At 41.2% G+C, this 16,623-nt stretch overlaps 2 protein-coding genes across 3 annotated transcripts; both read left to right on the top strand.

The window, feature by feature from the left end:
- Nucleotides 1-3,556: 3,556 nt before the first annotated feature.
- Nucleotides 3,557-6,305, top strand: cth1 (cysteine three histidine 1). The gene is made up of 2 exons (XM_042401073.1): nt 3,557-3,769; nt 5,009-6,305. Exons 1-2 carry the CDS (start codon nt 3,761-3,763, stop codon nt 5,969-5,971), a joined length of 972 nt encoding a protein of 323 aa, XP_042257007.1. The 5' UTR covers nt 3,557-3,760; the 3' UTR covers nt 5,972-6,305.
- A 1,867-nt stretch (nt 6,306-8,172) lies between these two features.
- On the top strand, nt 8,173-15,933 carry taf6l (TAF6-like RNA polymerase II, p300/CBP-associated factor (PCAF)-associated factor). Of its 2 annotated transcripts, none has more exons than XM_042401494.1 (12): nt 8,173-8,297; nt 8,903-9,060; nt 9,231-9,317; nt 9,403-9,553; nt 9,680-9,730; nt 11,780-11,874; nt 11,966-12,040; nt 12,276-12,496; nt 12,742-12,874; nt 13,257-13,385; nt 13,998-14,494; nt 14,599-15,933. In XM_042401494.1, exons 2-12 carry the CDS (start codon nt 8,914-8,916, stop codon nt 14,936-14,938), a joined length of 1,926 nt encoding a protein of 641 aa, XP_042257428.1. In that variant the 5' UTR covers nt 8,173-8,297; nt 8,903-8,913; the 3' UTR covers nt 14,939-15,933. The 2 variants fall into 2 exon arrangements, with proteins under 2 accessions (XP_042257428.1, XP_042257427.1); XM_042401493.1 differs by having other exon boundaries at nt 8,900-9,060.
- The last annotated feature ends 690 nt before the right edge of the window (nt 15,934-16,623 follow it).

Genomic DNA, 16,623 nt, shown 5'->3' with positions numbered 1-16,623 from the left:
GTCAGACATGGACTCATTCTCAAGTTTTTTTTGGCTCTGGGACTATAAACCCTGAGGGGGGGAAAGAGGAATGGTGGAGTATATTTTATCTGAAGGTATGGGGGTTTAAGTGTGTCATTTATTTTTTTTCTAATTTAAGTACAGAATCTGCCCACTAGGATAGTGAATAAAGTTACTCGCTGAAAGTTGAAATATGCTGCCATATCTAAGTAGAAACTTTTCATTTAAAAGGCATGAAATGGATTTTATTTCATGTTTTTACACATTACAGTGTAGTTCACTAGTCACGAGGAGTGCTACTCAGCCTATGAGAACATAAATATCTTCTGTGGCACTGGAGGAGCTTTGTCAAGTCTAAGATAACTCATGATGTCATAGTGATGTCAGCAAGGTTTTCTCACCTTGAACCTGGAGTCTACATCTTGGGGGGGGGGGGGGGGGAGTCTTACAAACTGGACTTGTGGAGTTTAAAAGAAGTAAGCATTTACCAGGCAGGATGGGTCTAAAACTGTAAACAGCACATCAACATCTAAGTTGTAATGCGGTCTGTGGTCTGTCCCTTTAAACATGAGAAAAACATAAATAACCTGCATTTTAACCCATAGATGTTTACATGTTTTGCCACAAAATAGACTGAATAAGCCCAGAAATTAGCCTAAATGAGCAAACATGCAAAGTGACTTTAATTTGACTTTAAATATGCTAATTATAACCCCAGCTTCCACTCTCACCTTTATTACCTCCTCACAGCTCTACAGTTCAACACTGAACCAGCAAAGAGCTTCAGTCTACCTGCTGTACATGAACAGTATCAACTTATTTCTCATGTTTTCTCTTACAACCTTTAATCACAGCGTAGTAGGTAACTCTGACTTCCAGATGCAGCAGCAGCTCAGTCACTCTGTTTTGTTGTGTTTGGGCGTTTGGTGTGTTTGACACATTTTTGGGGGGTCTAAGTGGGCATTATCAATTATGTCTCAGTTTGAAAAGCTTAGGGATGTAGGGGTAGTTTAGGGGAACTCCTAGAGAAAAACCTGAAGCAGTCTGCAAGAATCCTGTAACCTGGGAGAAGACTTGATTCCCCAAAAGACAATGAGGCCAACAATAAAGCTAAAGCTATAGAGGAATGGCTTAAAAACAACAATGTTCATATCCTGGAGTGGACGAGTCAGAGTCCAGATCTCAATCCAATCCAGAATTTGTGGCTGAATTTGACAAAGGCTGGTTACTCAGAGTCTCAATGCAACTTTTTAAATAAGAATGATTGTGTCCAGATGTGGGAAACTGTTACAGACCTGTCCACACACACTCATATGACTTCAATAATCCTGTTAGGGTTTACTCTGCATCCGGCCTTTTTCAATTGATTTAATTGATCAGTAAAGCTTAATTACATTCACTGTGGGAGGTTAGGGATGAAAACATAAGACATGGAAGAGGAAAATCTCAGTAGGCAAAAGTCTAAATAAATCATAGATCCATATGAACTCTAGAACTGTAACCTAAAGCAGGGACAGTATAAAAAAGGAATTAAAAAGACTTTTTTTTAATGAATAAAACAATTTAAATCAAATATGTTTTACAGTGTCTTCCAGAAGAGTGGAACTTATTTGTGCTTTTCTGCTTCACATTTTGTTCAGGGGTGTATAAAGATGTTTTACATCAGTTAAGAAAAGTCTGAAGTTGAAACACTGTTGTTCTCGGAACACTGTTTCCTTCAACAGTGGTGGAAAGTAACTAAGTACATTTACTCAAGTACTGTACTTAAGTACACTTTAGAGGTACTTGTACTTTATACTTCCACTCCCCTACATTTCAGAGGGAAATATTGTACTTTCTACTCCACTACATTTATTTGACAGCTTTAGTTACTTTTCAGATGAAGATTTGACTCAATGGATAATATAACAAGCTTTTAAAATACAACACATTGTTAAAGATGAAACCAGTGGTTTCCAACCTTTTTGGCTTTTGGTGTCTTACAAAAAGCAGTGTGTAGTCGGGGTCACATTTCACATGTCTATGAGTTGTTAACAGCTCCACCAAGTAGTGATTTTTCCCTCTAGACTTCTCACATGCTTTCATTTCAATAAATGTTCAAATGATCCAATATTTCACCAAAAATCAAAGATTAGAGAAAAAGTCCAAAACCTGAAAACAGATTTGTGTATCAGAACTTTGTTTTTTCTTCTTTCCTCTCCCATTAATCATCTCACCACCCCTCAGATTTACCTGATGACCCTTTGGAGGGGCCCAACCCCTAGGTTGGGAACCACTGGACTAAACTAGCTAACTGTATATAAAGTAGTGTAAACTAGCTCCACCTCCAGCAGCTACAACAGTAACATGCTGCTCTAACACTGATGCTTCACTATTAATAATCTAATGATGTCATATATAATAAAATATCAGTCAGAGGGACCAAACCACTACTTTTACTGCAATACTGCATACTACATCAAGCTCATAATACTTATGTACTTTTACTGCAATACTTTAACTACATCAAGCTCATAATACTTATGTACTTTTACTGCAATACTTTAACTACATCAAGCTCATAATACTTATATACTTTTACTGTAGTAGGATTTTTCATAGAGGACTTTTACTTGTAATGGAGTATTTTTACATTGCTGCATTGGTACTATTACTGCAGTAAAATATCTGAGTACTCCTTCCACCACTGTCCATAACAGACAGAAGAGAAATATATTCAGGTGTAGTTTACTTCTGATAGTATGAGCAGATCATATGTATACATTCGTATGTATACATTACTTTAGATTTACAGAATGAGTTTAGAAGAGAAATATCTTTACATTTACTTAGAAATGAGAGAAATAGAATATTTTAAATTGGCTTAGTGTATTTCCTAATGTGTTCACCGTACAGAAGTGATTGTGTATTTAGGAGTCAATGATATGGAAAAGTTTCAGCATTGCTGCTGTGGGCCTTATTGAATCAAAGCTTCAACAAAGATCAACCTAACTAAAGGAAATATTTGTCTATTTGTACTCAGTGTTCCTACCAGACGGCTGTTAATTAGAAAGTTTGTTTTAACAACTTCCGACTGAGGTGCTAATTTCCACAAATCTCTAATACAGGATGTTGATTGAGCCCGTATGCTAAACATCCGCTAGCCGCTAGAAAATTAGATTTCACATCGATTAGACGAGTAAAAAGGAAAAAAAAAGATGCGATGGACTAACATGAATAAAAACAGAAATGAAATGAACATATTATGGACAAATATTACTGCAGTAACTCTCTGTATAACCGGAAGTAAATGTATACAAACTATGGAAGTATAATAAGAACAATAATAATAATAATAATAAGAAGAAGAAGAAGAAGAAGAAGAAGAAGAAGAAGAAGAAGAAGATACAAACTGACTTTATGCAAATATGTCGATATGAATGGGCCATGACGTCACTGGTGTCAGAGCTACTAACGATTGGTCCGTCACCAATCACTATGTCACCATAGTGACACACCTGATGCTCATTTGAAGTGGGAGGCGCGAGCTGAGCGCCGGGTTAAAAGACAAACGAAGAGTTGCGCTTGTTTGCGTGTGACTCAGTAAGAGAACGGCAGTGTGAGTCCATGCCAGCTCATCCACACATACACACACTTGTTTTACAGTAACTCAGCAGCCATTCTGCTTATTTGTTTTTAAATAGTTTTTTTTTGGTCTGGTGGTTGTTCTGGCCAGCTGACCTCCCCGATCCACACAGCAACTCTGCCTCTGTCTGCAGCCATGTTTGAGGTAAGTCAGCTGTTTCATACTGTTTTACATTCATTTAGTTTTTGCTTATTAATGTTACAAATGCTGTTTACAGCACGAGTGGCACGACTGGGAGTCAAACCCAGCTTTGCAGTATTTGTACTGGTCATGCACTGGGATGATTGGCCACTAAATTGATTAGTGGTTAAAATAAAAATCAATTTGATTTGTTGGTTCCATCTTGTCAAAAGTCAGTGTTTGCTGTTCTTATTGCGCTGGGTTTTGGACTGTTGGCTGGTCAAAACAACCTAAGATGTCTTATGATCATCTTTTTTTTTTTTTTGGGAGTATAGTATCTAATTGAAAGTTTAGTAGTCTTAAAACCTACTGTGACTTGTTCTCACAGAATAAGTCTGTCAAAATTAACCCACTCAAAAAAAATTGTTCTGCATTTCTTATTTCACAAGTTTACTTCTTCTTTTTTTTTTTTTTTAAGCTCTCTAGCAAATGATTGTGTAATGGTGAAAATGCACCTTCAACAATATGCATACATCTTTTTTTCTCCATTATGTGGAGTATTGTTACATTTGTTGTTTTTAAATGAACAAGAGCCTAAAACACTTAACATCTTTCATGAAACATTTAAAACCAGAAACTAAAGGTCATATGAGAGAATGACTGACAAACATAAGGTTCAGTCTCGGCAGAACTAGCTCAGACTGGCCCTACTGTGTCCACCAGCTCAACAGTTTACCTTTTTTAGGTGATCCTCTGCTTTTCCTCCAGTCCACTGCTCACCTGTCTTCTAACACAACAAAAGTATTTCCTCCAATGCTTGAGTCTCAACAGATCCAGGTAGAGGTTGCACAGTGTTCATGGTGGTCGTTCTCATTCGTCTGGCAATTGTAAATCTACCACCAGCAGCCCATTAGCTTAGCATAAAGACTTAAAACAGGGGGAAAATGCTAGCCTGACTGTATCTCCTGTGTTTAATATGTGCAAAGCCATTGGCTCTTAGCAGTTCCTGAGCTGTTCAGGCAACCTGCAGAGACTCAGGAAGTCACTGCTCCCAGTAAAGAAATGAACGCAAATTGTGTTTTTATACAATGGGTTTGTGCATGGATTAAACAAAAGTATAACATGTAGTTATTTAACACTGCCAGAAAGGAACTATCTCTATATACTGTTCAGGTACTCCTATAGTTTGTGGGACAGGCCAGCTGCAGGGAGAGGAGGGGGCTTCATGATGACCTGCTCAACTAACTACACTTTGTCTTCCAGACCGGTAGCGACGACTTGTATCTGCCTCCGTACCAAGATGAGGAGCTGGTGGACAACCTGCTGTCCAGTGAGGAGTCAGATGGAGGTGGCCTTTCTCTGGCTAAGGCTCTGCTCCCCCTGGTAGAGTCCTCATCCCGTCCCCTCGTCCCCTGCTCCACCCGCTACAAGACGGAGCTCTGCACCACCTACTCGGCAACTGGTTTCTGCAAGTATGCTGAGCGTTGTCAGTTCGCTCACGGCCTCCATGAGCTCCACGTTCCCTTCCGCCACCCCAAGTACAAGACTGAGTTGTGTCGCAGCTACCACACCACCGGCTACTGCTACTACGGCAGCCGCTGCCTGTTCGTCCACAATCCCACCGAGCAGCGCCCCGCTCTCCGCCGCAGGAGGAACTTCCCCTGCCGCACCTTCCGCTCCTTTGGGGTTTGTCCCTTTGGCAACCGTTGTAACTTCCTGCACGTCGAGGGTGGAGACGTCAACAGCAGTGTGGAGTCGTCTGATGATGGTGAGAAGACTCCAACTGCTCCCACCCCCCAGCTGCAACCACAGACCAAGGAGTGGAAGCCACGTGGAGCTCTGTGTCGCACATTCAGCGCTTTTGGTTTCTGCCTGTACGGCACACGCTGTCGCTTCCAGCACGGCCTCCCCAGCAAGATCAAAACCTCAGACCAGAGCCAAGGGAACCTCTTCTACCCTCAGCCAGGTAGTTCAGGTTTACCTTCCCCTACCTCCCCGTTCACCTCCACCTCGCCAAACTCCTCGACCTCGTCCTCTCCTCCCTCAACCTCGTCATCTCCTCCCTCAACCTCCCCTCTCACTACCCTGCCTGCAGAGGCTACAGCCCACAACGCTTTCACCTTCTCCAGTCAGCACCTGAGCGACCTGCTGCTGCCGCTGGCCCTCCACCTGCAGCAGCTGGAGAGCAGCAAGGCCCAGGAGATCTGGGACAACAGGGTGCTGTAACTGAGCATGTTTGTAGATAAAACCAGCATGAGCACTCAACACACAGCTGAATTTAAAACTTTTTTTTTTTTTTCCTCTTCTCTTTCTAACCCATTCCCTAGGGGCATGTTTTATTTTTATATATATATTTTTTAATTAAAGTTGGCTTGTCAGCAGGTCAAGCAAGCCTTGAACTGTTCAGTACTAAGCAGTCTGGAACAGTTGTGGACATGTGGTGTCCTGAATCACTATAGGTGCAGCTGAGTGTAATAAAATGTTTTAACTATTGTACATTATTAATGAACTGAGTAAATGTCTAACCTCAGCATCGTGAATAAACTATTTTAATCCTAAACTTGTCCTGACTTTTGGATATGAACGTGTACTTTGTCAAGGCAAACATGTCTGCAAGTGCTTTTATTTTTAGTATGTGTTTTACACTAAGTACTATGTGCTTGTGAAACTGAGGGAGAAGTATGATTACAGAAATAGTTTTTGGACTGAATCCAGCTAGTATTGAGGCTATGGCAACAAATTTTTCATGAGGGTGAAGCTTGACAGAAAAGACGAGTACGCTCCAATGACTATTATACAACTTGTCTTGAGGAAAAGACAAGTGTGGTTGAAATGACAATATCTTTGGAGCCTAGTGTGTGGCCCTCTTACCTTGATACATGCCACTGCCAAGCCCAGCACCTAGTTTATGGAATGCATTCTCTGGAAAACTGTTGGAGGAGCCAGCTGCCAGAGGTGCACATTTGGTTTGGGGCCTCTTTGTACCAATGAAGGGAAATCTTAATGCCACAACACAGTAGACAATGTTTTTTTATGGCAACCCTTTGTGCTTGGCCCTTTCCTGTTTCAACATGACAAAGCAGCTCCATAAAGAAATGCTATTCTCAATTTGCTGTGGAAGAACTCTTGTGTCTTAATGGGAGCAAATCCCTGCAGCCAGGTTCCAACACCTGCTAGCAGGTGGTTTTAGCAGCACAATCACAACTTTTCAAGTCAGTCTTAAATCAGTATTCATGCCCACATACAGAATGTACCTTAGAACAAATTTAGCTTGCTTTAATCATTCCTCCTGTTCATACTAACCATTTAAAGTCCAGATGAAACAGCATTTCAAGCTCATGTAAGCACATGTCCTAGTTTGTTTTACAGGAAGCAAACATGATTGGATTTTGATATAAGAATACAAAGTAATTGTATTTTTTTTGGCATACATTCTTAAATAGGTGCACAATATGACCGGACATGTGATCTAAAAGGTTTAAAAGGCATTTTTCATTTCATCTGGACTGTAAAGATCCTTTCTTAATCTGCATTATGATGTAGGACAAAGTCCAGAGTCCTTGTTTTGTGCTAAAATGTATTTAAAAGTTATCTGAAGATAATAAGATGCTTCAGCTTTCCAAATTAGTCAAATCAAGTAGATATCTTCCAACGTAACTGTAACGCTGAAAGCTATCTACTTGATTTGACTAATTTGGATGCTGAGGCTTCATATTAGCTTCAGATAAACTTTTAAATACATTTTTGCACAGGAGGACTGTGGATTTTGTCCTCCATCACTTCCATTGTAAGTGCATTAAGAGGTTATCTTCTAATGGTCAGTATGAACAGGAGGAATTAAAAACATGTATTATTGTTTATGTGGGCACCTAATTAACTAAAACTAACCTATTATTTTAAGACAGACTTGAAAAATTGTGAACCTATCCTTTATGAGGTGCCACGGTCATTTTAATACATTTTAAATTGGGATTCCTTCTCAGAATAGAAACGCGCGCAGATCGAACACATCAAGTATTTTACTTTTTTCTTTTTATGGGAGGTTATGATTGAAAAGACCCCTGACATATTTCCATTGAAGAGGTCCGTCTGTGTCTGACTGGTGTTCAACCAATCAGTGTCTCCTATCGACCTGCTGCGTCATTACGTCAATGTATAGCCCTGCTCGGTCAAGTACAGCACAATTAAACCGGATGTAGTTTGACTCAATTTGACGTAGCCTTTACTTTTGATTCAAACAATTTACTTTAATTAATAATGTTTATAGAAAACTTAAATACAAGAGACTGTTTTCACAGAGTCATGTTCAATATATTTTGTTTTCACCATACAATCAAACATACAAACAACAAAACAAACAAACAAAAAACAAATAAAAGGAACGGCTCACCAATATCGTCTTATTTTGAAGGTTGTAGACGAAATTCGTCACTTCCTCTGCTTGCTAACTTGACATTGTTATGGAGTGTCTTACAGGGAGAGCGGCTACATTCATGTGAACTTTCGTCCTCATTTTAATGTTATTCAGCACTCAGCCTATCTAGTTAAGAAGGTAAAGCGTTGTTTTAAATTAATGCATTTGCTCTTTTTTCTTTTATTTATTTATTTATTTTTAGCAAGCTAGCTATTATTTCTTGACTTTAGGTGATTGTAGCTAGCTACAAGTACAATAGCTCAGTCTAGTATTTGTTTACTTCACAGTAACTAACGTTAACTTCATATTCTTCTCTAGCAAACACTAACCAGACATTTATACACCACACAATGATAGTTTATTAACGTCATAACTACTTAAATTTCCCCTTATAAATTGTGTGTTCCAGCTGATAGACCGAACCCAGAATGTATTTTGTTAGCATGCTGGCCCCGGGTAGCTACATTCGCCAAAGCCCACTCAAAAATATGGTAGTTTAGGACTTATTGGCTTGTCATCACTGATACATAACGGATATATCAGAAGTCAAGATGTTTAACGAATCAAATATGTCTTCGGGTAAATTCGGGATACAGTTGATCCACCATGCACCTCTCAATTTTAATAAAATCGTAGCTTTAACACGCTGCTCGTTATTACAGTCATGCTGTCTTTTTGTGTGAGAAGATGTTAGAGTATAAATGTTTATGTAAGGTGCTTTTTCTTCGCTGTTTCCTAAGTAGTCGCCGTGAGCATGGCGGACCGGGAGGAGCGCCGCTTCGCCGAAATTTCCCGGGAGTCCGTGAAACTCATGGCCGAGAGTGCAGGCGTTGAGCTCGGCGACGATGTGGCCGGTCTGCTGGCTGAAGACGTGTGTTACCGGCTCAGGGAGGCAACGCAGGTCAGTGCTGCCGGGTTGAAACTTAACAGTGACACCCTTTCCAAAAATGTATCACATGAAAGGCCGCAGTCACCTTGTTCCATACTCAAAGGACAGATATGTACTATCATGATGTGTGAATGTGTAGTATTGATGGTGAGGTGTCTGTGTTTTATTTTGAAACCACACAGAGCAGCTCTCAGTTCATGAGACATGCCAAGAGGAGGAAGCTGACAGTAGAGGGCTTCAACAGAGCTCTGCGCTGGAGCAACGTGGAGGTGACTTGAAATTCTACTTCGATGTTCCTATCAGTGGTCCCTCCCAGTCAAAAAAATCACATCTTTATCTCCCTGTGTTCACCAGGCTATCTGTGGCTATGGGGCTCAAGATGCTCTGCCTTTCCGCTCAGTGAAAGAAGGTGAGCTTTTCTTCACTGAGGAGCGAGACATCAACCTAGTTGAGTTGGCTCTGGCCACCAACATTCCCAAGGGCTGTGCTGAGACCATGGTGCGAGGTACGACCCACCACGCTGTCACAAACTACAGACAGATGTATCCTTAATGCTCAAAGCCCATGTTTCAGCTCTTTGAATAGAGAGGTATCTTTTACTAATGTTTCTCCTGTGTTCTTGTCCCGTCAGTGAATGTGTCGTACCTGGATGGAAAAGGTAACCTGGAACCTCAGGGAGCAGGTTAGTGTGTCACAGCAACAGCAATGTCCATATGACTTGCATTAACATGATATATATTCATCACAACATTGTAACTAATGTTAATACCCATTAACTATCATCATTGAGGTCTACTGAAGGTGATGAATGCGTTTCCTTCATCATATAACATTTCAAAAGCTGATTTGTCAAATATATTTTACACCCTGCAGTGTTTATGTCCATGTTTACTAGCTTGCGATCTTCTTCTTCTCTGCATTTGCTGGCACATTGCCACGTCTCTTGGCACGTTACAGCCACTTGTAGATCAGTGGAATAGCATGAAGCCAGTGATTGTGCAACAAAAAGAGGACTCACTCATAAAATAACTGCCCCACTGCAGTAGTAGAGGTCAGAAACTCCAAAGCATATCTATAACTACTGTAATAAAACACATACTGCCACATAACTATCTAGCTAGCTGCAGAGTAAACATAAAATTCATTTACCAGTAGGTTGACATGACGGCTGAAGCGTCACAAGACTTGTACCTGATACATGCCGACTGCTCTGAATCCAGTTCAGTTTTGTTTCAGTGCCCAACCTGCACCCATCCCCACAGCTTCCCTCACTTGTGAAGCAATAGGTGATGTTCAAACTTGTCATGCCGGTGCACATTCTCAAATGTATTCAAGTAGAACGTTGGTCAACGTTGACCAATTAATGGAAGATGTATTAATAATCTGACAATCACACTGGTGATTCACTGGCAGGACTCTGTGCAACACAAAATATAGAGGAAGACTTTAAATTTGAATATTTAAAATGCTTTTTAAAATTTGATTTGGTTCATATTGCAACTTGTCAAATTATAAAAATGAATCACTTTTTCAAACAGAGTCTATTGCTGTGTTTCCATCAACATATTTTTATGCACATTTTGAAGTATCGCATCAGAAAAGGTTGATGGAAACGGCAAAATTAAAAAAGAACTTCCTCAGTTTCGCAAAAACGTTTTTACATTAGCTCGAGGTGATTTTTTGTCTTTTTCAAAAAAACAGTTGATGTGTTAAATGAGAGATTGAAACACCTTTTTTGAATAAGTTCTGACGTAGCAAACTTTTAACTCACGTGACTGATCAGCTGTTTCCACTGTGGGCATCTTCCTGGATATTCCCATAACGCGCCAAAACATGGCTAGTAGTAGCAACTAAGCAACCAATACTAGCTGACATGAAAGAACAATGACAACTTGCCAAATTGAAACAAATTCCTGAAGACCTGTCTCCATTTTCCTCTTGCCATGCATAACGTAGACGATACCACCAACTTCTGATGAAAACCTAGCGTAGCCTAGTTTATTCGCTCCAAACCAGTTGATGGAAACGCGCCTAGTTCACTTTTTCTTTTTTCTTTTTTTCATTTTTGCAACATTTCAAAAGTTTGCTGAAAATACACTTGACAATTAGAGGGAAAAAAGGCTTATGACTTTTTTTAAACACCTCTCTGATGTTAGTGTGACGTAACAAGGCCTCATTTGGGCTGGTCATGTGACTCAAAACATCTTGCGTACTTGCATACTTGTGCTTTGAAAGCTTGATACTGGGTCAAGTGGTTTGCAGCTTAACATGACTATGGTCACTAGAGCTGCAACGATTAATCAATTACTTGTCAACTATTAAATAAATTGCCAGCTATTTTGATCATTGATAAATCATTTTGAATCATTTTTAAGAAAAAAAAAAATCCAAATTCTCAGATTCCAGCTTTTTTTCTGGTTTCTTTAGTCCTCTATGACAGTAAACTGAATATCTTTTGGTTGTGGATAAAATAAGACATTTGAGGAAGTCATCTTGGACTTTGGGAAACATTGATATGCATTTTTCACCATTTTCTGATATTTAATAGACCAAACAACTAATCCATTAATTGACAGATTAATGGATAATGAAAGTAATTTTTAGTTGCAGCCCTAATTTTCACCTTGAATCCCCTTGATTGTATCCAAAGCATGCAATAATGTTTAAATGAGAGACACCTGTTGATAAAACAGACTTTGGTTGTCTGACCTGACCTGTTGCATCGTCACAGTTCCCACTGCAGTACAGTCGCTGTCAGATGACCTGTTGAAGTACTACCAGCAGATCACGCGGGCCATCCTGGGAGAAGACCCCCACCTCATGAAGGTAAACTGGCAGGCTGAATACAGGCCAGCGTGCTGTGTGGCTGCATGGTGTGTGTGTTAACATCTGTGCTGTGTGTGTGTGTGTATCTCAGGTGGCTCTGCTGGACCTCCAGTCCAACTCCAAAATCGCTGCGCTGCTGCCATACTTTGTTTACGTCATCAGCGGGGTAGGCTACCCACACATCACATCTTCTACAACATGCAAAACATTTCCCATTTATTCACTTTTACATGGAAAATGTGCAAATATCGTGTTTTCAGATTTCACAGTTACATTTTAAAGATATTCCTTATAATCCTTGAATGTCTTCAATTAGAAAATCAGCCTTCTTTACTAGTGGATTTTTACTTTCACACACCACACATCTGGTTGCATTTCATCCCTGTGTTGTTTCTGTCCAGGTGAAGTCAGTCAGCCACGACCTGGAGCAGCTCAACAGACTCCTCCACATGGTGAAGAGCCTGGTCCAGAACCCCTACCTGTACCTGGGCTCGTACGTGCGTAGCCTGGTCTCTAGTGTCATGTACTGCATCCTGGAGCCTCTGGCAGCCTCCATCAACCCGCTCAACGACCACTGGACCCTCCGAGACTACGCAGCCCTGCTACTCAGCCACATCTTCTGGTGAGCGCCGCACACACACACACACACACACACACACACACACACACACACACACACAGCTGCTCAGACACAGAGTTTAGAATCAGATGGACGACACTAATGTTGTGTTCGTTTTGACAAATAGGGTTTATTATTTCATTGAAACACCAAAGAATAAAAAACTTTAGGATTAAATGAGCAGATATTTTACAACACATGCATATTCATTTTGGATGAAGTTTATTTGAGTTCTGACTTCTTCCTAGGACTCATGGTGATCTGGTGAGTGGTCTCTACCACCAGATCCTGCTGTCCCTGCAGAAGGTTCTGTCGGACCCTGTGAGACCTCTCTGCTCCCACTATGGAGCTGTGGTGGGCCTTCATGCTCTGGGATGGAAGGTATGTTCTCACCACCGCCTCTGAATTCATTCATGTTATCAGCTGAAACCTAAAGGTGAGCATCAGTGTACGTTTTGTGCGTGAGACACATTCAGAAAGAACTCCTCACATATTCCATATTTGCACAACTTAATCATCATAAAGGATTGAATTTCTTTACAGTCAGAGGCTATTTCTGCAAAATCCAACATGAAATATTTAGTATGTTTGGAAACCTTAACATGTTTTTTTTTCCTGTTATGTCTTCTGTACGCCATCATATGTTCTTGTATTTTCTGCTCGTTTAAATGCACTCCTATCACTTCTCCTTGATAATCTTTGCATTAACCTGTGTGTGTGTGTGTGTGTGTGTGTGTGTGTGTGTGTGTGTGTGTCTTGACAGGCTGTCGAGAGAGTGCTCTTCCCACACCTTCCTGCCTACTGGGCCAACCTGCAGGCTGTGCTGGATGACTACTCTGTTTCCAACGCGCAGGTCAAAGCAGATGGACACAAAGTCTATGGAGCTATCCTGGTCAGTACGGCGGTCACATAGAGTCCTTTCACACAGCGATCCACTGCAAGACAAACACTGTTTTTCTTCATTTTGGCAACATTCAGACTGGTAGTCACTGTTCTGGTGCTTTGCAGAGATGGTTTATTTATTTTCTAGTACCATCTCCCTCCCTATCTCATTCAAAATGTCTCACTCCCCATGCAGATGGAAAGTAAAAATTTGAAAAACTGGAGCTGAATTGAAGGACTATTTCATGGTTTCCATTAGGAGTTTAGTAGCAAAATACCATTTTATTTATGTGAAAATGCAGTTAATACTGAACAACAGCCAGCTGGGAGCTGAAGGTTCTCTACACTATACTTTGATAAGAAAGAGAGAAGATGGGTTAAACATTAGATGACATTGCTTCAAGGGAGTTTATACTCACAGATTAGCTATATTTGAAAGGCATTACCACTAGTGGGACTAAAAAAAAGTTTGTGTTCAGGGTGGCACTGGAAAAATGGTCATCTTTGGGGATCATGAATATTCCGAGCACAATTCACAGAAATTTGGTCAACAGCTGCTGACCAAAGCAAACAGTCAGTCAGCTGTACAGAGTGTAAAGAGGTTGTGCTGTGTGTCCCGCAGGTGGCAGTGGAGCGCCTGCTGAAGATGAAGGCCCTGTCTCTGTCTCAGCAAGCAGAAGGAGGCTCCAGCGGTCAGCCGGGCTCCACGGCGGGCGCTATGGGTTACAGGGTGAGCTCCCCCGGCCTCAGCCCACCTCCAGAGCCTCTATCAGAGGCCGCCCTGGGAATCGCCAGCCACCTTCAGGCCGGTGGAGCCGGCTGCCCGTGGGAGGAGTGGACCCCCGTCCCTCTCCCCGCCATGTACTGTGAGCTCTACTCCTTCTTTGGAGACAGCCTGGCTGTCAGGTTTAGTACAGGACCCGGGTTTGGCAGCTACCCTCCCTGCACCCTGTCACAGCTCGGCGATGCCAGGAAGGAACCCGCCGGACCGGCTTCTAACCCCGACACCACCCGTAAGATGCCACAGCTGACAGCAAACCTCAACATCAGCCCGAGGCAGGATGGGAGTCCACGCACTGATCCGCCTCCACCCAGCCTGGCAGCAACGGGATCAGGAAGGTAGACCATGAACTCGCTGGTGTTTTTTTTTTTTTTTTTTGTTCTTAAAAACTAAACCATCAGGTTAATGTTTGCAGTGTCGCTGACTCTCTTTTCTCCATCAGGTCTCTGGCTCGCTCCTCTTCATCCTCTATGCAGCGCTCCAGATCCTCCTCTTCACGTTCAGGCCAGCGCTCGGCAGGTCTGTCTCGTGACGTTTTCCCTAAAGCTCGCTTCACCTCTCCTCAAACAGGACCTACGGCTTTCTCCTTCCTCATTGGCGGGAGACAAATGGGCCGCCGCTGCCAAGGCCGCCGCCCCTTCCAGACCACTTTTGCCCCGACTACACCTCTCCCTGCCATCCCACCACGTGCCTACGCCCATAAACTATCTGTCATTGGCAGGGTGAGCAAACCTGTACGCCGCTGGGCATGTTCCCACTACTCCCTCCATCTCCCTCTCTAGAAGAGAGTCTCAGGCACAAGAGGTGGGCTTTAGACTGCAGTGCTACAAAGTAGGCTTTCACTGCTACAGACATTTACAGGCACGTATTCATATTTTCAGCTTAGACTGTTGATATATTGCAAGGATTTTCAGTTTTTAATGGTTGAAACAAACAAAAACAACAAAGGCCTGATCAGTTCACATTGTGATAAACTCCTCTGTGTAGAATAAAAAATCGATATATTTTTTTACAGACAATGTGGTACACGGTAGTGTATGCCCCCAATAGTCCAACATATTCAACCTGGGGACATTCATGTTCACCAGAAATGTCTCATTTTTCTATGATCACAATCATTTGAAAGATGCTGTTATCATATTAAAACGAACACACACATAGAGGCTCTAATATAAAGTGACACTTGTGTTTAAAATACTTTTGTGTACAAGAGGCAACTAAAACACATCACATCTAGTTTTGAGATGCTCTGGGATGTTGATCTCTCTCAGACATTAAAGGGGACCTATTATGCTTTTCATTATTTTCTGTCATATAAATATTAGAATGTCGGATGTTCATGTTAAAAGCGGCCGTGTCAAATAATGAGGTAAACATATGTAGAAGTAATCCCTGTGGGCAAATAGCACTGGTTTCACACTGCTCTGAATGCTCGGTTTCCAACGTTTTTTTTTCTTTTAGCCCGAGCCAACGTCGGCTTGTGACAGGTTTCCTTATATGGTCATCTGCTCCACGCACAGCGTACAAGTTCACTCCTCTGTTCACATTTCACTTACTGTTTGTTCTTCACAATAAAAGTTTCCCTTGATTTAGTCATTTAAAAGCTTTTAATATGAAGCAATAAATCAGGAAATGTAGGATTTGCATCAGCGGTAACTTAACATGACTCTGATACATTCGGAATGCCTGCCAGTCAGATCAGAGACAGGAGCTAAGACTGCTTGTTAGAGACAGTGGCTGAACTGAGGGGCTGCAGAAAAGGGCCAGTATAAAATAAACAAGGAGTTTTTTTGAACTGTGAATCATGCAAAGCTACTCTAGTGGAGTCCAAAAATAAAAAAAATATAGAGCTGTAAATGAGCATAATAGGTCCCCTTTAAAGTTGAGACTAAATTTTGTCGTATCCCCTGCACACCCAGTCCTACTCCTGCCTCAAACATCAATTTAAGCAATAAAATGATAATAATACTAATATTGAAATACCACTTAGAGTTGCAAAACACTCATTTACATTCATATTTAATCATTTAGTGCAGAAAATGGTGAAAAATGCCCATCGCAACGGTCATATTGAAACAGTTAAATTTACAGTCCAAAACCCAAACATGTTGACTTCACTATGATGTGAACTGTGAAAAGCAGCAAATACTCATATATGATATTTGCTACTTGGCAATTATACATATTTGGCATGTTTTATTTGTTTACTGTCAAAAGTGACAATTTTCTGTCGATCATTAGTCATATAATCGTTTGAGCACTAGACTCATAATTAGCTTAGAGGCTTTCTCAACTGTTGTAATATTTTGGTGAATTCTACAGTGGATGAATATGTAATGAGAGGTGAACCATACTGACTGTTAAGATCAACACTGGCCTTATATATATATATATATATAGCAACACAGTTGTTATGAAGAGGATCCCACACACAGGAGACAGCTGATGTCAGAGGAGAAGAAAATGA

Source organism: Thunnus maccoyii, chromosome 22, assembly GCF_910596095.1.
Source record: "Thunnus maccoyii chromosome 22, fThuMac1.1, whole genome shotgun sequence".
In the NCBI taxonomy this organism is placed as follows: domain Eukaryota; kingdom Metazoa; phylum Chordata; class Actinopteri; order Scombriformes; family Scombridae; genus Thunnus; species Thunnus maccoyii.
This window is presented reverse-complemented; position numbering and strand designations above follow the sequence as displayed.